Source organism: Ranitomeya variabilis, chromosome 2 (assembly GCF_051348905.1).
Source record: "Ranitomeya variabilis isolate aRanVar5 chromosome 2, aRanVar5.hap1, whole genome shotgun sequence".
Classification (NCBI taxonomy): Eukaryota; Metazoa; Chordata; class Amphibia; order Anura; family Dendrobatidae; genus Ranitomeya; species Ranitomeya variabilis.
The window spans coordinates 494,545,534-494,567,516 of record NC_135233.1 but is presented as its reverse complement, the minus strand read 5'-3'; the positions used below and the strand labels follow the sequence as shown (position 1 = coordinate 494,567,516).

At 43.9% G+C, this 21,983-nt stretch overlaps 1 protein-coding gene across 6 annotated transcripts in view; it reads left to right on the top strand.

The window, feature by feature from the left end:
• The first annotated feature begins 6,532 nt into the window (after positions 1-6,532).
• LOC143806933 (protein phosphatase 1 regulatory subunit 12A-like) overlaps positions 6,533-21,983 on the top strand; it is a 28,628-nt gene continuing 13,177 nt past the window's right edge. Inside the window, exons 1-17 of one of the 6 annotated variants that reach the window (XR_013221596.1) lie at positions 6,533-6,930; positions 9,309-9,439; positions 12,515-12,633; positions 14,710-14,869; positions 15,404-15,548; positions 15,888-15,962; positions 16,115-16,200; positions 16,852-17,000; positions 17,887-17,963; positions 18,072-18,230; positions 18,405-18,481; positions 18,561-18,779; positions 20,262-20,339; positions 20,420-20,510; positions 20,631-20,777; positions 20,886-21,018; positions 21,094-21,152. Coding sequence is in view for 4 of the 6 variants with exons in the window: in XM_077288001.1 (XP_077144116.1) it covers positions 6,673-6,930; positions 9,309-9,439; positions 12,515-12,633; positions 14,710-14,869; positions 15,404-15,548; positions 15,888-15,962; positions 16,115-16,200; positions 16,852-17,000; positions 17,887-17,963; positions 18,072-18,230; positions 18,405-18,481; positions 18,561-18,779; positions 20,262-20,339; positions 20,420-20,510; positions 20,631-20,777; positions 20,886-21,018; positions 21,094-21,239 (2,250 nt within the window). In the remaining 2 variants the exon portion in view is untranslated. Of the gene's footprint in view, positions 6,931-9,308; positions 9,440-12,514; positions 12,634-14,709; positions 14,870-15,403; positions 15,549-15,887; positions 15,963-16,114; positions 16,201-16,851; positions 17,001-17,886; positions 17,964-18,071; positions 18,231-18,404; positions 18,482-18,560; positions 18,780-20,261; positions 20,340-20,419; positions 20,511-20,630; positions 20,778-20,885; positions 21,019-21,093; positions 21,979-21,983 lie in introns of those variants that run through there. The other 5 variants (XR_013221595.1, XM_077288001.1, XM_077288000.1 and 2 more) reach the window with 5 other exon arrangements.

Sequence of the window (21,983 nt, the reverse complement as noted above, 5' to 3'; positions counted from 1 at the left end):
TTCCTGGGGTGGTCCTCATGTGAGCCAGTTTCTTTGTAGCGCTTGATGGTTTTTGCCACTGCACTTGGGGACACACACAAAGTTTTCCCAATTTTTCGGACTGACTGACCTTCATTTCTTAAAGTAATGATGGCCACTTGTTTTTCTTTACTTAGCTGCTTTTTTCTTGCCATAATACAAATTCTAGCAGTGTATTCAGTAGGACGATCAGCTGTGTACCCACCAAACTTTTGCACAACACAACTGATGGTCCCAACACCATTTATAAGGCAGGAAATCCCACTTATTAAACCTGACAGGGCACACCTGTGAAGTGAAAACCATTCCCGGAGACTACCTCTTGAAACTCATCAAGATAATGCCAAGAGTGTGCAAAGAAGTTACCAAAGCAAAAGGTGGCTACTTTGAAGAACCTAGAATATAAGACATAATTTCAGTTGTTTCACACTTTTTTGTTAAGTATGTAATTCCACATGTGTTAATAAATAGTTTTGATGCCTTCAGTGTGAATGTACAATTTTCATAGTCCTAAAAATACAGAAAAATCTTTAAATGAGAAGGTGTGTCGAAACTTTTGGTCTGTACTGTATACATACAAGAATCATGACTGCAGGTCAGTTTTAGTTTAAAAAAAAAAAAACTTTGAAATTGCACTTTTTTGCAATTTCACTGCACTTGGCATTTTTTTCCCTGTTTTCTAGTACATTATATGTTAAAACCAATGGTGTCATTGAAAAGTACAACCTGTCTGAATTGACTTAAAAATAAAAAAAAGTTATGGCTCTGGGAAGAAGGGCAGCGAAAAATGAAAATACCTCCAGGGGTTAACAGAAACACGTGAAATAGATCACCCTGTCTGTAATGAGTCTATGTAATATGAGTTTCACTTTTTGTATTGAAGAGCTGAAATAAATTAACTTTTTTATTATATTCTAATTTTATGAGAAGCTCCTGTACATACAGTAAAAGGGGTTGTTTATTTGGATGTTTTGCAGATAGTATGTTAGTAATTTCAATTATTTTCTATCCTTTTGAAATTGATACTAATATCCCATTTTCAGCCCTCCTGTCGCCTTCCTGCCATTTCCACTTATTCATTAGCTAAGCCAGCCCCCTTCTGTTTCTCAATAGCAAATATGAAAGTAGGGGACGCCTTAGCTAATAAACCGAGCCAGATAGCCGCTGTTCTGTCTATTGGTACCTATGTGGGAGTAGATCTGCGAGGGTGTCCAGAGGGGACTGAAATCAGGAAATTGATGCTGATTTCATAAAATATATAAGAAAGTACAATTAACATTGAAATAACTTCAGTGCCTTTAATTTAAGTCTGCCTTCCCCTTATAATGGGGAGATCCTCCCTCCTCTGCTGTTCCCCCTCTATCATTAAATATGGGACTGGATATTAGTCCCAGAATATATTACCTTTTTTCCCATTTGTACTACTATCTATCTGTTCCTATTTTTGATTAAAAAAAAAAAAAAGAATTTGCCCTAGGTCATTCTTTTTAAGGTACCCACCATTAAAGCGTGCAATTTAATGCACCCTCCTGCTCTAAAATTCAGGGACCATCCTGGTAGATTTAAAGTGAAAGATAACATTTATATTTTTTAAGATTCCCATCACTATTCTAAGTAGTATAATTTCTGAATGCGACAACTAAACCATCACCATGGTGTGTACTTGTCGAATCTGTCGTCAGCACACATTCTATGTCCTTATGGGGCTCTGATTTTGGGAAGAATGCCCCTTGTAATGTGAATCTAAGCAAACTGCTGATGAAACACTACCTGGAGATGAACACTTTAATAGCATTACTAAACAGCTGATTGGTGGAGGTGCTGCGTGTTGTGCCCCCACCGATATGGTAAAGATGACATTCTGTGAAAGGGTCATCAACATGTTGTACCTGGACAGCCTAAAACTTTAATATTAGGCCAGTTTCACTTGTCCGTCTATGTTCTGGGTACCGAGCATGCTGTCTGTACTCTCATTCCAGTGATGTGTCACTTACTGGGCTGTGTGATACTTACTGACACGCACATAGCAAAAACCTGCTGATAATAAAGGGATTCTATTAGCATAATTATTGTTATATTTGTTCTTCCTAGGCTCCAGGTAATAGCTATAAACCTATACCAACCCATCTAAAAGTTTTAACAGAAAGAATAAAAAATGTTCTCGTTCCTGGTGAACACTGCTCATTTTACCCACTGCCGCTGAAATTAAAGCAGATTTTTCAATCGGTGGTGTCCATACCCCTAAGGCTGCTTTACGTAGATTCAAAAGATACCTAGACTTTGTATAAAAAATATAAAAGTCTAAAAAGACCGGCCATAACCAGAACACAAAGGCTCCGGTGATTTTCTCGCTGGCCTTGATGAAAGGGCATGGTGGAGAAAGACGCTCCTAATTAATGGAGAGGTGCATGAATTTATGAATCTGGGGCTTCTGACAAGTATTTTGTGTCCGCTAGACAGGGACTGGAGTAAGATTTCTGGAGTAGGGAATGCCAGAGCTCTTCATGAATTAGACGAGTCGTGTCGCCATGTGTCGCTACAGCTCTATCCATTTTGACCAAGGTTTAAAAAGTAACAAAATTTTGGAGCAACACCGAATTGCGCCAAAAAATAGATCCTTTAAACAGTTTTTTGCTACTTTTTTTGGCATAAAAGAATTGATGAATCAATAGCTCAGGGATTAAGGAGTATTTCCATCTTGGCATATCAAGTAAAGGGAATTTATGTGCATGCAATCCCAGAAAAATATACATGTGATTGGTCCACAATCTGGGCCTTCGTCAGACCAGACAGATTACATTTGCTACTCTGTTATTCTTGTAAAGCACCGTGGACAGATCCTTCGCCATGTGTCAGGATGGACAGTCAGAAGCAGAGATCCGAGTATCAGCCTTTGGATCCTGCCGCTTTTGTAAACTCCACGTTGTATTAGCCGCAGACAAACCCTCAATGTGTTAATGTCACCTTCCCATAGAGCCGTACAGCATCCATGCAGTGCTGTGCAAGCTCCAAGTGCAGAATAACTCCATAAATTAAGGTTGTATTCCCATGGGACAATTCCGTTATGGACCTCTCAAAGCTGAAATATTGCATAACGCTACAGAAAGCATGAAAATGGGCCGGCTAAGCAGCCTTCTTCACCTTTTGAACTGGAAGAGGTGACATCTGCAGCACAAATCGACCTACGGTGGGTTTTAAATCTGCAGCACGTCAGTAAATTTCCTCTGCCGCAGCTGAATAAAATTCCTTGAGATATCCTCCACAGTGCTGCACCTGTATTAAGTAGTGTATTGGCGCAGTGGGAACGCACCCTTCGGTCCAAAGGTTTATAGGTAGGCACTGGGAGGCAGTCAAGACAGACGTTCATTAGAAGCTTCATGGTCCTGATGGAAGCCACATTGCATCTCCTAACAAGACCTGGATGGAGTGCGGCTGTGCGCCTGAGCCCTTTCCAAGCCGGTCACCATGACTGTTACATGTGTGCCTGAGCCCTTTCCAAGCCGGTCACCATGACTGTTACATCTGTGGGCCTGAGCCCTTTACATGCCAGTCACCATGACTGTTACATCTGTGTGCCTGAGCCCTTTCCAAGCCGGTCACCATGACTGTTACATCTGTGTGCCTGAGCCCTTTCCAAGTCGGTCACCATGACTGTTACATCTGTGTGCCTGAGCCCTTTACATGCCAGTCACCATGACTGTTATATCTGTGTGCCTGAGCCCTTTCCAAGCCGGTCACCATATCTGTTACATCTGTGTGCCTGAGCACTTTCCACGCCGGTCACCATGACTGTTACATCTGTGGGCCTGAGCCCTTTACATGCCAGTCACCATGACTTACATCTGTGTGCCTGAGCCCTTTCCAAGCCGGTCACCATGACTGTTACATCTGTGTGCCTGAGCCCTTTCCAAGCCGGTCACCATGACTGTTACACCTGTGTGCCTGAGCCCTTTCCAAGCCGGTCACCATGACTGTTACATCTGTGTGCCTGAGCCCTTTACACGCCGGTCACCATGACTGTTACATCTGTGTGCCTGAGCCCTTTACATGCCAGTCACCATGACTGTTACATCTGTGTGCCTGTACCCTTTCCAAGCCGGTCACCATGACTGTTACATCTGTGTGCCTGAGCCCTTTCCAAGCCGGTCACCATGACTGTTATATCTGTGTGCCTGAGCCCTTTCCAAGCCGGTCACCATGACTGTTACATCTGTGTGCCTGAGCCCTTTCCAAGCCAATCACCATGACTGTTACATCTGTGTGCCTGAGCCCTTTACACGCCGGTCACCATGACTGTTACATCTGTGTGCCTGAGCCCTTTCCAAGCCAGTCACCATGACTGTTATATCTGTGTGCCTGAGCCCTTTCCAAGCCAGTCACCATGACTGTTATATCTGTGTGCCTGAGCCCTTTCCAAGCCGGTCACCATATCTGTTACATCTGTGTGCCTGAGCCCTTTACACGCCGGTCACCATGACTGTTACATCTGTGTGCCTGAGCCCTTTACACGCCGGTCACCATGACTGTTATATCTGTGTGCCTGAGCCCTTTCCAAGCCGGTCACCATATCTGTTACATCTGTGTGCCTGAGCCCTTTACACGCCGGTCACCATATCTGTTACATCTGTGTGCCTGAGCCCTTTACACGCCAGTCACCATGACTGTTATATCTGTGTGCCTGAGCCCTTTCCAAGCCGGTCACCATATCTGTTACACCTGTGTGCCTGAGCCCTTTACACGCCGGTCACCATATCTGTTACATCTGTGTGCCTGAGCCCTTTACACGCCGGTCACCATATCTGTTACATCTGTGTTCCTGAGCCCTTTACACGCCGGTCACCATGACTGTTACATCTGTGCGCCTGAGCCCTTTCCACGCCGGTCGCCATGACTGTTACATCTGTGAGCCTGAGCCCTTTCCATGCTGGTCACCATGACTGTTGCATTTTGTCAGCTGAGAAATGAAAATTTGGATCAAGCCCTAAGAACCAGACCCTCATTCAGCGTTTCCCTTCTTGCTTCCTAAGAATCTCCAGGGTTGGTGGACTCTGAAGACCAGGTGTCAGCAGACAGAGGAGTTATTGTAACAAATCAGATCTCTGGGTTCATCTACACTTTGGTTTCTTGGGGCTTATAGGATGTCCACAATGTAAATCCATAGTTAGAAATGATCGTACTCTTGTAGTATGGGATGTCCTGTAGGCACCTTGTGTGTTTGAGGGTCACCTGTGTAATACAGAACCAATGGCTGCAATAAAGGCTAATGGTGCACTAACTTTTGAGATATGGATGGCCTATCAAAAGAATAGGAGTTGGAATCACTTTTTAGACTCCGAACTTGGGACTCCTCCCTATGAACGCGTCCTACAGATTGATGGGGACAGTGATGATGTGAAATTAATGGCACTATATAGGTAGATTGGTGGGGGAGCTCAGCTTCTGCACTTACTGGTAGATATTCAGGCTCCGCGTTTCGATGCCAAGTGCCTCTCTGCTTACCAATAATGACCCTTCCCTACATCTTCTGTTCTTCAGGCTGCCATTACCAGCAGTGCCCCTGTCCTGTATTTTCTGCTATATCAGACTAGGACATGGACCGAGGTTAGAAAACGAACACATGGATCCCTTAAAAAAATGAACACTTATTACTTCCATTAAATTTGATGGATCCATCCGCTGTCTGTCCTAAAAACATGAGGAGAGATCCTGTCCTCTTGGATGCCCTTATAGAGAGTACCTGCCATGGAGGGGTCACACCTGTAACTTAGAGACCTTCCCAAATACGGACACTCCCCATTCTAGGTATCCATGTGCATCAGTTGTATAAATGTCACCAGATCTGCACCCATATTCTTTGTCGGGTGGTTCCCTGTGGTATTGCTTAGCTTTAATATAGAAAGAGTGGCCCCAAACGTCTGTGCATTACTCCATGTGACCAGAGGTGGCACTGTGTAATGGCATGTTATTTCAATGAGGGTGCAAAAGAAGGGTTAAAAACCATCACCCAATAGAAAACCAAAAGAGTCAGCCAATGTGAGACCCCCAGAAGATAGCCTGAAAATTCAGCTGCACGTTACATGGCGACCATTCACATGACTAGTGAGGCTATGGAGGGTCCTGGGCTCCATTACTGGCCCCCCAGACTAATGGAAGGAAGCCCCTCCTGTGACATCCACAAGTCAGCTCTGCCGGCAAACCTCAATATTTACTTCGTCAATAATTCCCAAACAGCTGAAACTTTGTTGCAAACTGGAGAACTGTAACAAATTGTAAAGTGTCCCTGGTCCAACACCGGTCTCCAGCAATGACGTGGTCTGTGCTAGCGACCGCTGCAGACAATCACAGCTATTGTAGGAGATTGGGAACTAGGGACAACTAGCCAGGACAAAAGCGGCTCCTGTCATTCATTGTTCTGGCATGTCAGATCCTCACTAGCACAGAAATGGTGGCAGATATAGAACGTGATGTGACCACTGCTGGAGACCCCCGTCTGCCGAGCCCACTGTCGGCAGCCTGCCCTGTACCGGGCCACCCGCTGTCACCGCTCCCCACCTCTCCTCCTGACGTCTCCTCCCTTGTCCTCTCCCTCCTCCTCCTCCTTCCCGGCCTCTCCCGGTCCCCTCCTCCCGCCTGTCTCCGGGCAGGACACGGAAGATGGCGGCGGATGATCGGTCCCGGTCGGACTCAGCTAAAGGGAAGCGGCGGGAGCAGCTGAGCCGGTGGCAAGGCTCGGAGACGGAGCGATGTCTGCCGCACGGCAACCTCCGCCGCCCGCCCCGGGTCCGGTTCGCGCAAGGAGCAGTGTTTATGGCCGCTTGTTCGGCTGGAGACCGGGAGGAGGTCCGGCAACTGCTGGCGGCCGGAGCCCCGATCAATGGCACCAACGTGGACGGACTGACGGCTCTGCACCAGGTACCATTGTAGGAGCTGTCAGGGCGTGCTGGGAGTTGTAGTCTCACCACAGCTGGGGAGCCCGGACATACGGAGTGCGGGGGTCCTGAGCCCACCTTGTGACTGCTGCACTCCACGTCCGCGCTTCACCCAGATCTGCTCCAAAGGCGATTATATGTGTCACTGTAGAAGACTGGAGTGAAGGTCAGGAAGTGATCGGACCCTCCTCTAATAATAAGTGATCAGGACCCCCCCTCCTCTAATAAGTGATGGGACCCCCCTCCTCTAATAAGTGATGGGACCCCCCCTCCTCTAATAAGTGATGGGACCCCCCCTCCTCTAATAAGTGATGGGACCCCCCCTCCTCTAATAAGTGATGGGACCCCCCCTCCTCTAATAAGTGATGGGACCCCCCCTCCTCTAATAAGTGATGGGACCCCCCCTCCTCTAATAAGTGATGGGACCCCCCCTCCTCTAATAAGTGATGGGACCCCCCTCTAATAAAAAGTGATCAGACTCCTCTCTAATAAATGATGGGACCCCCCCTCCTCTAATAAGTGATGGGACCCCCCTCCTCTAATAATAAGTGATCAGGACGCCCCCTTTAATAAGTGATCAGACCCCCCTCCTCTAATAAAATAAGTGATCAGATCCCCCCTCTAATAAGTGATTGGACCCCCCTCCTCGAATAAGTGATCAGACCCCCCCTTCAGTAAGTGATCAGACCCCCGTCATCATCCAGTAAGTGATCGGTCCCCCCTCCTCGAATAAGTGATCAGACCCCCCTTCAGTAAGTGATCAGACCCCCGTCAATGATCCTCCAGTAAGTGATCAGACCCCCGTATAATAAGTGATCAATCCCCCCTCCTCTAATAAGTGATCAGTCCCCCCCTCCTCTAATAAGTGATCAGACCCCTCTCGTCCAGTAAGTGATCAGACCCCCGTCATCCTCCAGTAAGTGACTAGACCCCCCTCCTCTAATAAGTGATCAGACCAGTAATTGATCAGACCCCCTCCTCTAATAAGTGATCAGACCCCTTTCGTCCAGTAAGTGATCAGACCCCCGTCATCCTCCAGTAAGTGATCAGACCCCCCCTTTAGTAAGTGATCAGACCTCCCCCCCCCTCCAGTAAGTGATCAGACCCCTGCAGAACTTTTTTTTTTTTAAGTTTTCTTAAACTTCATAACTTCAGACCTGATGAGTAAATCTATGATGATGACTATTTCTGGGCTATTAAAACGTGTAATTGATGGAGATGGGTGTCTGCGATGTAAGCCAGGGCTCTGCTCTCCGCATCGCTGGGGTAAGGGGGCTATAGGACGTTTGTCATTATGGCACCCTCCTAATGTTAGAAAAGTGAACCCCCCCATTTAAGAAGGCAAGAATTCCCCACGATGTGTCATGTGCATTGTTACTGATCAGGACTGGGAAATCTTTAGCACTAGAGCCATATCGTATTATTCTTGTCTATGGAGAATACTTTGTGCTGACATATTGACCGCACGGTTTTATATGGTGCCGTCTCCTCATCCCTGCCGCAGTCCCAGACGTCCGAGCATATATCCATATTGAGTAGTGTTCAGTGCGTGCTGCCATCCGCCTCACAGCCCACACCCCGATCTGAATTCCTCCTTTAATTATTGCTCTTGTAATGGAGTGTCACCAATTAGTAGTAAAGTGTGAAGAGCAGACCACACACAGGATATCTGCACACTGTGGGCCTGCAGATTGGCATGCTGGGAGTTGTAGTCTCACAATACGCGAATAGTAGCAGCTAGCAGACCCCGGCACTGAGCCATTTTCCTGTTTGCATTCCTCATACGGCTGACATTTTCTTATATTTGCCTTGAATGTCTTTCTTGTCCATCTCCACCGGGAAATAAAAGTCCACCAGTCACCATCTCTAGAAACTACATCTGCTCCTAGAAAAGCTGGGTGACAATCACTGTAGAAGCCATTATTTCTCCAAAAGTGGTTGTCGCCCGTTTTTTCTTACTCCTATACTTAAAGAAGCATACGTTACTATGTCCCGGCAAATTTTTCACGTGGGGGTCTGGGATCATTGGATGATAACCTGTCTGTGATTATGAATAGCAGCCATACTGGTTGCCACCCAGCTTTCCCATAAGGACTTATAGTTACTTGATTTTGTTTCTTTACATTTTGCAAAATATTTTTAATTAATCCTGTGTGTTAAAAGAACACATCCTCTATAATGTACTGCATTGGTTATGCTATTGTTTTCTGTTATCAGCCACTTCGGTATCAGAACATCCATAGCTGTCCCAGCCTCCTCCGTAATCATTATTTCACCTCCAGTTTACGTTTCGTGCTCCTGTAATTTGGTACCAGCATCGATCACAATTCTCCTCTCTGACCTTCTTCTCCCCCTCCTCAGGCCTGTATTGACGAAAATATAGAAATGGTTCAGTTTCTGGTGGAGAATGGCGCTTCTGTGAACCAGCAGGACAACGAGGGTTGGACCCCGCTCCATGCCGCTGCGTCCTGTGGATTTGTGAGCATAGCACAGTAAGTCGGGGGGATACTGCACCCCATTTAGCTTGTTACGAGTCATTGCTTTTTGTCCTGGTCTTAAAAAGATTACAGATCATTTTTCAAAAAATTTAAAAAAATGATTTACCGTAATTAGATAATAAAAAAACAGGTAAGAAGTTAAAATAATAAAAATAACCATTCTGCAGCATTCACGTCATGTCCATCATTCACATGACTGCTGCAGCCAATCACTGGTCTTCATTTACAGCACATGAGCTCTAAGGCCAATGATTGGTTGCAGCGGTCATGAGTGATGGATGTGATGTCATTGATGTCGCATTAGTGGTAATCACCAGAGCGGCAGCGGATTAAACACGTCAGTGGAAGTGCAATGCAACTTTTCACAGCCAAAGATCGCTCCGTGCTTCTTCTACATTGCAACCCCCTGTAGGTGAACATTGCGACCTATGGGGTACCACTACAAGCAAGAGACAAAAAAAAATTCAGATTTTTTTTTGCAGGTCAATTTTTGTATTCGTAGTACCTTTTTGGGTTGCAATGCCCCCTCGGTCACCTTCATTACTCAGGGGCATTATTATTATTGTTTGTTATTATAGCGCCATTTATTCCATGGCGCTCTACATGTGAGATCTGTGTCGCTGCCAAAGTTTCCGTCTAACCCCAGCCTGATGGTGGCTTTGGTTGTCACCCCGTTTCCCAGGAACAGGTATAACTACCATGTCTGCCACTACAAGTTTGGCTAATTTGGTCACTCAGCTTTGCCAGACCCCTGAATGACAAACCTTCTTCGTTTTTACGGGTTCAGCATTAATTTCTGCATTATCAGACCATATTTTTTCAGGATTCCGGGAAAGTTGGTTGCCAAGGTTTCATATTGTCTATTTCATGGACGCTTGTTTTTCACGTATTAGTACAGATCAAAATGTCAGTAATGACGTGACTGTTTTTTTTTTTTAGTGATTACAGGTATGTGGTTGGAACAGGTTATACCAGGGGTGCATCCCTAACACCTCCATTGGCCTGTCACACCTAAAAACCTGCCAGCTGATAATTAGAGGAATACTTAACCTCCGAGTCACAGGGATTAGATGGGGTCACCGTCACTGGGGTCCAAACTTGGACCACCTATCTGCCTTTACATTCGTAGTTTAATTTCTCTAATAGCTTATTATTTATTGTTTTTATTTATTTATATTATTTGCAAAGCAACTTATCAATCCCCATTTTGCAGTCAATATCTTCATATATTTTCCCTTTCTGTGAGGGCTTGTTCACACAACTGTATTTTCGGTCCAAGTGCTTCCTGCATGAAAAGCGAACGGAAAAACTTTGCAGCATGCGCTAGGACGAGACTTGCCCATTCAAGTCTATAGGTGTGCAAAAAGGATCAGATGCCCTGCAGAGTCACGGTATAGCATCCGATTTGTATGGGTACATTACTATTCTTGGAAATAGGAATATTAAATTATTAATAGCAGCTGCTGTAAAAAAACAAACAAAAAAAAAACGGATTGCACACGGATGACAAGTGAAAAAAAAAAATTGTTCACGTTTTCTGGATGAAACTCTGACGATTTTTTATACAGTCGTGTGACTCCCTGGTATCAGTGATTAGAAATATCCAGAGAATAAGACTGATCCCGCCTGACACAGGAGTATGACTCGATACCATGTATCAGCTTTTTCTCACTCGGAGAGCTGGGCATCTGTGTCTGCACAGTGGCTACGATCCATAATTTGCTTTTTTAAGTCTTATTTTTCCTTGTCTTTCTTTTTGCGCCAAATGAATGAAAATGGGCAAACAATGTTTGAGTTCAAAAATATTTTTATTTCTTTTTGCTTTTTTTTTTTATGGAGTAAAACATGTACACTATTATTTAAAACGATGCTAAATAGCCTTTTCCTGCACAGAAAAAAAATAGCCTGATTTTGCACTCTGCCGGGATACTGGAGGACAATTGCACAAAAATTTTGTAAAATGGTCAGAAGTCAAAAATTGTAAATTATGAATTTGGCTTAAACTTCTTGATAACAAAAACCATGCCAGTGATGCTGAATCCTTCAAAAAAAAAAAAAGTTAAATTAAAAGAATCAAATTAAATAATGTCACTACTAGACCTCAACAGAACACATACCCATTAGGCTATGTTCACATATTGCATTTGTGATGTATTTTTTCCGCAGGCGAAACCTGCTCTCTTGGCAGTAAAAAAGGCAGGTTTTGCTGAATGCTTCCTGTTTTTTTTCTGCGTTTTTATTGGGGTACACTTGTCTCTTGTACATGCTGATAAAGTTTAGTGCCCATAAAATTAATCTGATTCTGCTTCATCAGGTTTTGGAACCAAAAACGCAGCAAAACTTGATATTTTTTTTGTACTACCCAATGGGTGAAAAATGCTCCAGGAAGGCTGAAAAAAATGCAGGCAACAGGTTTTGCTTTATTTTTGGTGCCAAAACGTGATGAAGCAGAAAAAAGTGACATGCTGCATTTTGCAAAAACGCAGTTCTTTGGCAAAACGGTCAGAGAAAATAAAAAAAGGTGTGCATGAGATTTCTGAAAACTCATAGACTTTGCTGGTACTGTGAAACACAGCTGAAAATTTGCTTCAAGGAAAAAAAACAAAAGCAACATGTGAACATGGCCTTATAGTTCATGGAGCTATGTCTATGTCTACAAGTCTATGGGTCCATGAAAATCGTAGACAATCCACATTCTGTCCATTCTTAACACTGAAATGGATAGGAAAAGTTTTGCAATTTTTTTTGTTATACGAGAAAATTGCTAATAGTAAAAACTGACCAAACATTGTCGAAAAATCAGACCCAAAGATCTGATGAACAGCGGTCCTTGTTTCTACGTACGAGAAAAATTACTGACGTCTAAATGAGGCCTTGTGACCAAGAAAGGTACAAAAATAAATGGACCCACACCTCCCCCTCCTCTAGTTTGGAACAAGAACGTTTCTATTCACTGCCTGCAAGCAGGGATCTTGTGAGTTGTGAGCAACTAAAATGCTGCCAGCGTTTTCCTATACAGGAGTCACACCACAAAACCCCATTAAAACATTGATTTATATTTTTCGGTAGGTACTTGATCTCTAATGGTGGGAATGTGGCTATTGTAAATAGTGAAGGGGAACTTCCACTGGATGTGTCTCATGAGAGCGCCATGGAGAAACTGCTAAAGAGCGAGGTCAAGAAGCTGGGTAAGTGCACATGAAAAGAAAAAATATGGGGCCTGATTCCTCAAAACTGTCTAAGAGAAAAATAGGCTTTGTTACCCATAACAACCAATCACTGCTCTGTTTTCTTTTGTTAAACTGCTCTGGAAGAATGAAAGCTTCACTGTGATTGGTTACCAGTCCCAAGGCTGGTCTGAGGCCTACTCGCATATGTGTTTATAGTATGTAATATATACACCATGCATGGCTGCCGCCCCACCTGGGCTTTATATACTAGTACACAAAAGGTCACAATTTCGGCCACAGAATGACTTCTGTTCATCTTCTGATTGGCAGTGTTATTAACAATATGATTTGTCAACCAAACTTGCTTATTTATTGACATGTGGCTGATTTCTCATGAAATCCACAACATGTCAATTTCTTTTTCGGGTTCACTGAGTTTTATTTGTGGATTTTACCTCAGAATTTCATTAAATGTGGAAAATCCTTAGTTAAAAAAACTTAAGCATTACTTCAGAAATGCACTAATGTATGTAATCAGTATATGAGCTTCATTTGTAACATGACATAATAGCAAAAGAAGACAAAAACCGCAATGAAATCCGTAATGAAAAAGGTAAATTAGGTTACTTGCATTTTCTAATGAGCTCAGAAAATCTGCAAAATGAAAAGCGCATCGTGGGAACATAGTCTTAACGTTAGTCTGTCTGTGAATATAATGGACAGAACATGGATGCCTTCTATATAAGGCCTCTTTCACACTTCCGTCTTCCAAATCTGCACAGGATCCGTCAAGACGTTGAAATGACGGATCCTGTGCAGATTGTGAAAAACGTGTGCACTGGGCCCGTCTGTCTGACGGACCCGTCGAGCCATGTGCACCTGTTGTGTATGCGTCTTCGCAGCGGTTTTCCGCTGCGAAAACGCATACACAACATAAATTAGGTTAAAAAAAATTAAAAATCACAAAATACATTGCAAAATCTCGTGAGAAGTCGCAGTCTTCTGCCGGGAACATCATTGATGCTGCGCGGGAACGCCGGTAGATGAGAATATTGCGATTTTTTTTATTTATTTATTTTTTATTCTTTTTTAAATTATTTTTAACATTATATCTTGTTACTATTTATGCTGCATAGGCAGCATCAATAGTATAAAGATAAAGAGAGCGAGCGAGAGAGAATTTCCCTGACGGGAAATTCTTCCATGCATGCTCTCTTTGAAAAGGCGGGACGCGTCGCTGGATTCCTGCTTTTTCACGTCGCTGACCGATTTTCCGACGTGGAGAAAAAACGTTCCTCTGAACGTTTTCTCTGCCCGATGGACCGTTTTTTTTTGCAGGATCCTGCATTCTCAAAAAACGATGGATTGTGACGGGAGCTGAAAGACGGAAGTGTGAAAGAGGCCTAAGACTAATGGGCAGGAGAAGCTTGGAAAACATATTTATTCTTTTGGGAAATGAGAAAAACAGACATTAAACTTAAAATGGAAATGGTCCAAAGAATGATAAAAATCTTATTAAGACTGTGTGCACACGTTTAGGATTTTTAGCGTTTTTTTCGCGTTTTTTCGCTATAAAACGCTTAAAAAAAGCATACATATGCATCCCATCATTTATAATCCATTCCTCAATTTTTGTACATATGTTGCGTTTTTTTCCACGAAAAAAACGCATAGTGGTAAAAAACGCAGCATGTTCATTAATTTTGCTGATTTTTTGCGGATTTCCCACTATATTATTGCATGGGGAACCTCCGGAAAAAAAAAGCAAAAAAATCCACACAAAAAACGCGAATAAAACCGCATGCGGATTTCTTGCAGAAAATGTCCTGTTTTGTTCAGGAAATTTCTGCAATAAATTCTGACGTGTGCACATAGCCTAAAACGCTGATCAAATTTGATCCATTTTCTCGAACGCAATCAAAAAAAGTCAGAAGCCTAATGTTCAAGGAGAAGCCTGAGAAACCTTCCTCAGTTTTTTTTGCATATGTTAGAAACTGATGGTAGAAACTGACACACGGAACAAACACTGATTACAGTCACTCCATTTTTCCCACAATGAGGCCGAATAGACGGGATTTGTGACTTGTCTTGCAGGTATTGATTTAGACGCAGCGAAAAAAGAGGAGGAAGAGCTCATGTTAAGAGATGCCCGCCGCTGGTTGAACAATGGGAAATATGACGACCTCCGGCATCCCACCACCGGGGCTACTCCTTTACATGTAGCGGCTGCCAAGGGCTATACCGAAGTCATAAGGTGAGCTGTCAGCCACAGACTATGAAACGAAAGGGCAAGAAGGCTTATGTGTGTAACTCGTAAGATGGAGGGCGGATGTTCTGGTTCTGCTAAATATGCCTATTATATCAGTGGCGAAACTAGAAATAAGCGGCTCTAGAGGGGTTGGCTGCTGTTTTTTGGGTTACAAATATCAACTGTGTTGGAAGTGATTAGATTTTCAGATGGGGATCCAACAAAGACTACTGTCATGACATTGACCTGATTACTGGGAGTCCAAGGCATTCGAGGAAACTGGTATCAGTAAGCTCACAACCCTGAATAAAGCAGGGTCCTGGGAAGAGGATCATCCTATCACAGCCACAGTGGGGCATATGGATAATGTTTGTCTGGTATGAAGGGGTACAGAAACAAAAACAAATTATATTTATATATTTTATGTAATAGTCTGATATTTTCCACTCATTCTTCTGTTTTGTTTCTCTCCATCTTTCATACCGTCATTATTTGATATAGATATCACCCTTCTTTTCTCATTTTTCATATCTGTCTCAGGCTGCTCCTACAATTGGGGTGTGACGTGGATTCCCGTGACTTAGATGACTGGACTCCTCTGCACGCGGCCGCTCACTGGGGCCAACCGGATTCATGCCGTCTCCTGTGTGAGGCTCTCTGTGACATGGAGGCTGTCAACAAAGTGGTGAGGGGGTCAGCGGTCTCCTCACTATTCACAGACTGCTTACGCCCCCTGGCTGCGCCATGGCTGGTTCTGTACACCTGTGCCGTGTATCTCATGTGCGTCTGGCATCCTGGCTGCTTATACTTTGTGTCCCTTGAGCAATTCTCTACTTTTTGCATTGTCTTTTTGGTTACCTCCCCTATGCATTTTCTAACTGCTCTGCGCTGAATTTCAGCAACCTTTGTCTTGCCTTGTCCATCGTTTCTTGGTGCTAACAGCATTTGTCTTGCAGGGTGTCCTTTCTGTCTCTTTGTGTGCAAATTGCAAGCGCGCCTCTCAATGTGGTTTCCACTTATTTAGGGCCAGACACCCTTTGATGTTGCAGACGACAGTTTGGAGTCTGTCTTGGAAGAGATGAAGAAGAAGCAGAGTGTGGTGAGATCTCATTGAGTCTATATATGGGGGTCACAAACAGGAATGATACATAAATTAATTTATCTATTTCCCGCCTGCAATTATTTTTGCTTATGTAATATCTATCTTAACTCTTTTCTCTTCTTTTTTTTTTTGTCCTGGTTTCTTTATAGTTACGCTTGGAGAAGATGAAGAACGCTCCACAGATAATGTCGCAGACAAGCCCTCCGAATCAAAATGCAGCTAGCCGAACAAGGAGGTCTGTGACTCGTTGGCTGCGTTTGAGTGATGCCTTGGAGTGTGGCACGTCAGTTGTGCTGTAGCGTTACACGATTGTGGTGCATTTCCCCCTAAGCTTATACAAAAAAAATCACCACTAAATATGTCTTTGAGTGGTCCCCTTTTCTCAAGTGTTAATTAGATTTTTTTTTTAAATAAGATCTGTTCTACAAACACTGTCCAAACCTTCAGAGATCTTCTCTCAAAGTCTTCTTAGCTATCTGAATGTCAAATCTTCTACGTTATATACTGACACGTCACTGGGCTCCACTTTGGATGAATAACTATTAACATGTAGGAAAACTCATTCACAAGCCACGTGCAAGCTTTAGAGGTAGCCATATTTGCAAGAACTGACCTAAGAGTTGCAAAAAGTTGACTTTTAAGACTACCAAAGAGCACATCTTAAAGACATATACTTACTGGTGAAGGGGGACTACTGGATTGTGCGCTGTGTCATACACTGGTTAATGTCACAATGGACAGTGTGATACACAGTGTGGATTGTTCACGGTGTGAGCTTGATATGTTCTCACTGTATGTGTGTGTGTGACACCTGCTGTGTGTTCCCGGGCACTCTGTGCACTGACCCCTTGCACGCTCCCTGCCCCCCGACCCATTTTTCAAATAGGAGTTCTATTTCTCGTCTGAGCAGTCAAGAGAAGGTAGCACTTCGAGTGCAGGACAAAGAGCGCCGGACACAGCCCATCACTTCAACAGTACCAACCAGCCAACCAATTGCTTCCAGTTCTGATGACTCTGGTTCTGACGCTGAGTCTGGTGAGCATTTTCTATTCCTTTATATATTCTTGCTATTCATCTTTTTATTCTAACAACCCACTAGGGTACATCCATGTGGGACTGATACACAGTGGATTTTCCGCTGTGAAAATTGACATGCGCTGTGGATTTGTAATTTGTGATTTTCACTCTGGATTTCACCCTTTTGATATTCAAAGATGTGGCAAATCCAATGCCTTCGTGCAACAAAATCTGCACAATTTGGCCACAGTGGCTAAATCTCATGTGGACATACACTAAGTAGGTCTCTTTAAAGGGAACCTGTCGCTTGATTCATGTTCCCCAAGCATCATAAATCAGAGCCTGGATGCTTGATGGCAGCCAATTTTTTTTTCAGATAGTATAGTTTGAACAGCTTGCCAGGAACTATAAGGATAGCCCCGACTAGTCCACTGCCGCCCCCTCTTGAATGACTTCTCCCTGCACCTCTCCAGGTGATTGACAGGTCTCTCCCTATGTACCCTGTACCCATGGTAGAGACTTGTCAATCACCTAAAGCAGTGCAGGGAGAAGTCACCTGGGGGCAGAGCCGGACTAGTCTGGTGCTCGCCTATGGTCCCCAACGGCGGAGCGTTTCAGAGAAAAACATACCTCTCTGCAGTTGTGCGGTCAGACCCTGATTCCCGCTGCCTGTGGTTTGGGCAGCATGAATGGACTGACGGGTTCCCTTTAACAAGTTACCCAGGTTTTGCTGTGAGATAAAGAATTTTCTTTTTGTGAATTCTAGTTTGCGTTATTAATTAGTGTGTAAAGCCGCGCTGTTAAGAAACTTCCGAGTTTGGAGTAGTTTTGTAATTTTATTAACATTCCTATACGGTCAGAGTGCGTAGATTAATCCTGTTTTTACTCCTCTTTTACTCTATAGAAAAGGTAAAAGCTCAAGAACGAATTAATAATCTAAACAATCAGTTACGTAACCTTTCAACAAGCTCCACAAAGAAGGTGAGAAGGAAGGGTGGGGATGAATCTGTGACCTTCCATTGTTCATAAGCCTTTCCTAGTCAGTAAATTGAAACACTAAATTAACCGTCCACACACTACTATCCATAGACCTCAGCTGTACCAGAGCAGGAGAAAACTGAGCCTACATGGCGAGCCTCCTTGAGGAAGACTGGTAGTTCTGGCACACTGAGCTCTGGCACCACCTTGGAAGAAGGCCGGAGGGCAGCACTTCCTAAATCTGCCTCCAGCTCCCAGCTAGCAGACAGAGTGTGTATTGTGACCAACCATCTGTTACTTTAGTTTCCTTACTATTTCTTTTTAGCATCTTCATGGCTTCCTATTCCTTCTTGGTGGACTTTTCTGCAAGTCTCACTTCATTCATTCCTGCTCACCTTTGATTTACAATAAATTCCCTGACCGTGATGATGATTTGTTTTTTAGGAGAAGGCAGGATCTGAACTCCGTTTAGCGCGTGTGACTCCGAGTCAGAAACTGTTAAGCAACCAGGAAAATGTGAGGTCAGTATCTAGGGGTAGATGGAGGATGGCAGGATCTTTAGTTTGGGACTAAAGTCAACTGATGATTTTGTTTTTATAGGGAACCTCCGTTTAGCCGCACGTCAATCACTCGTCAGCGTAATGATGGGGATGAAGGACCGATCTCATTCCGTAGACAGAGGGAACCTCTGTCATCTAGGACTGAAACCTCCCTGTCCAGAAAAGAGCCGTTAACTAAGCCAGAAACTACATTAACAAGTGGAAACACTTTATCTTCTAAATTAGATACCACTGGGTCAACTACAAATTCACGTACAAGGTATGGGTCATGCGGGTCTACAAACATAGAGAAATGACATGTGTTATGTGCTGCCAGGCTTTTCTGCCCTTCGTTGAGTGGCAAGTGAGTTGTGATTAATCTAAGATTGACTGATCATGGGGACAATCTGTCTGGCACAGCGCTGCTCGGCCGGGGAACCTACAACAACCAGAATGTCAGATATGAGTAGGTTGTTAGGACAGCCAGGACCCATAGAAGTGCATTGTGTGCGTGAAACGGCCTTCATCCGGCACTTTTTCACTCCATGTTCTTCTGTCTTATGTGATATCCAATAAAGGACAATTGAGGACGGTGAGAGACATCTTGCCACTTTTATCTCCTGTGAAGATTTGTTAGGACAGCTGTGGTGCAATAGGATTTCTTTCTTCAAAATGATGTGGATACAGGACCAGTCGATTGCATTCAGCTGCTCAATAGATGGAGAATAAAAGTGTCTTTAGTGTAATATAAATTTAGAAATGACTCCCAGTTGACCAGCAGTTCCAGGAAGCATAGCTGCGGGGAGAAACTTGGCCACTGTCTCATGTATACTTAATGGGAACCTGTCAGGTTGGATAATGCTATTAACCTGCAGATATAGAGTTTTATGATGGCGCCCGGCCACTGTACTGAAAGTGCAGCACCCGGGAGAAAATGAGCTCTATTCCTCCCACGAGCTGGTGGCTTTCAGTCATGCATATGTGCCTGGAGCAATTACAGTCACCGCTCACAGCACTTAGAGCTGCAGCTGTAAGCATATAGCAGCACTTTGACAGCTGGGTCTCCATTGATGCACTGCTGAGCGAGCTGTTATTCCTAGTGCCGGGGTGTGCTTGTAGCTGTCTCACTAAGTGGTGACTGAAAACTCTCTGGAACACTTGCTTGACTGAAAGCCAACAGCTTCCAGGAGGAATAAAGTTTGTTTTCTCCCGGGTGCCGCAATTTTAATACAGTGGCAGGCACCTTCCCAATGTTACTAGCCTGCAGATTATCGGTAGGTTAATAGCGTTATGCAATCTGACAGCTTCTTTTTATAGAGTTACTAAACTTACAAGTTTATTTTATATATGGCAGACCTTTAAAGTGTCCCCAGATTAATGGCGGCCCGAATAGTGTCCAGCTCAGGAGTGCACACACACATACATATGCTTTCTATTGAATCTGTACCTAGCTCTGTGTGTGTGCTCTTGAGCTGTGCACTATACGGCGGCCTTATTGAGCAATCAGTGGGGGTCTTAAGTCATAAGACCCTCACCGATCTGCAAGCAATTAAAATGCCTACCAAATATGAAAAAACATCTTCCTGAAAGTCTACTCTCTAAATATTCTTAAAAACAAAACCTCTCATTACCAAGTATGGGATTTCCAAAACTTGTCATGAAAAAGTTCCTACAATTATTCAGTTTTCTGATTGCTGTTTGTTGCAGGTATCTTGGACGTGTAAGGTATTGCTGACTTAGATATATTTTCTCTCCCTTCCAGAATTGCTGATACGGCAAACACTACAAGTACAAACTCAGAGCAGCCAGCAACCATTACAGAGACCAAAGAGCGCCGCAGGTAGGAAGTCATATCTGGAAGAGATCTCTATTGTATGAGCACACCTTTTATATTCAATGTCTCACAGAGTGTATTGTTAGGTCTTACCTGACCCCTGTGAGAGATGAAGAGGCTGAAGCTCAGAGAAAGGCAAGGTCTCGACATGCGCGACAGTCTCGTCGATCCACTCAGGTAAGCACTAAGCAAACATCTTAATCTTTGCAACGCAGAATTTTGTGTATGTTTTCCAAGGTTATTAACCATTGTAATAAATGTTTCTGATACTTATCGATTTACATTAATCTTCTGTAGGGAGTGACTCTTACTGATCTAAAAGAGGCTGAAAAGGTCATCAAAGGTCAACAGGAAAATCAAGAAGTAGTGTCAGAGCCTGCGAAGACCCCAGAAGAAGACAACCAGACAAAACCCAGGAGCAGCCGTACCACCAGTGATGATGGGGTGAGCGGTATTGAAGAGCTTTCGACTACGACTGAATTCCTATACTGATCAGTAAGGGGAACGTTTCCTCTGATAAATGCATACACGTTTTTTATTCTGAATTTCCAGGCAGAGGTCAGCTGGAGATCCCGAATTGCCAGTTTGCAGAAATCCGATCTTTTAGGATTAACAACTCCAGATCCAACTGCAACATCATCAGGCTCACCTAGACGAGAAGGAGGACAAAGCTCAGAGAGCAAAGGTTTGTCAGTCCTAGGTCTTGGTGTTTCAGGTGACTTTGTGGGTCGCCATAACTCAGCGTTAAATGCCGTTATAGAAATGCAGAAGTCCCAAGAGGACGAGAAAGAAAGTGATGAGCGAGGTGGCAGGAACAAGGTAGGAATTCGGGACCGGAGAAGGCCACGAGGGAAAAGGAGATCCACTGGAGTTGAACTGTCTGCTAGAGATGTAAGAATCAAGTGATCACAGGCAATCTGGGTTTTCACTGAAGCCTGCATATTTATTGACCAAGACCTTGAGTAGAGAGGCTACTGCCACTTTTTGGGTTAAACTTAAGCCCCCCTCATACACATTAGATGGCTTGATTATTGTTTATTTGACTGGCAGATCTCTTGCTCCTGTGTTCTGTATGAGCGAGCCGCTGGGAGCCATCTCCAAAGGGGGCTAATGTCAGGGAGAACAAAAGGATCGACAGTCCAAAAATTGATGTACCATATACCTAACTCCCCCTGAAGTCATTTGTCCCGAGACCCCATACACATTAGACTGACAGCCGAACCCGTCAACTGGACGGCAATTTCGGCCAGCGTTCTTCTAATGTGTATTGGGGGTCTTTAGCCTATGTTCACATGTGCTGTGATCTAGGTATAGGATTAAGATTGAGTTACAATATAAAAGCAAAAGTTTGCTGGTTACAGTTAACACTTTGTGTGCTATAATCCTGATACAGTGCTAATAAATTGTAGCGCACTCTACACAGATCACTCGCATCGTTCCCTCTCTTCAGCGGAGCTCACGATTTCCCCATTTCATTCACACGGGACAATTTTATAGGTAGCCATTACCAGTAGTTTGCTACATTTGGAGTGCCCAGATGAATGCCCACACAAGTACAAGAAGAATACACGGACTACATACTGACGGTCAGATTTGCAGCCCAGACCAGTGTGTATTCCAACCCTTTACTGCATGAGCTACATGTTTCTT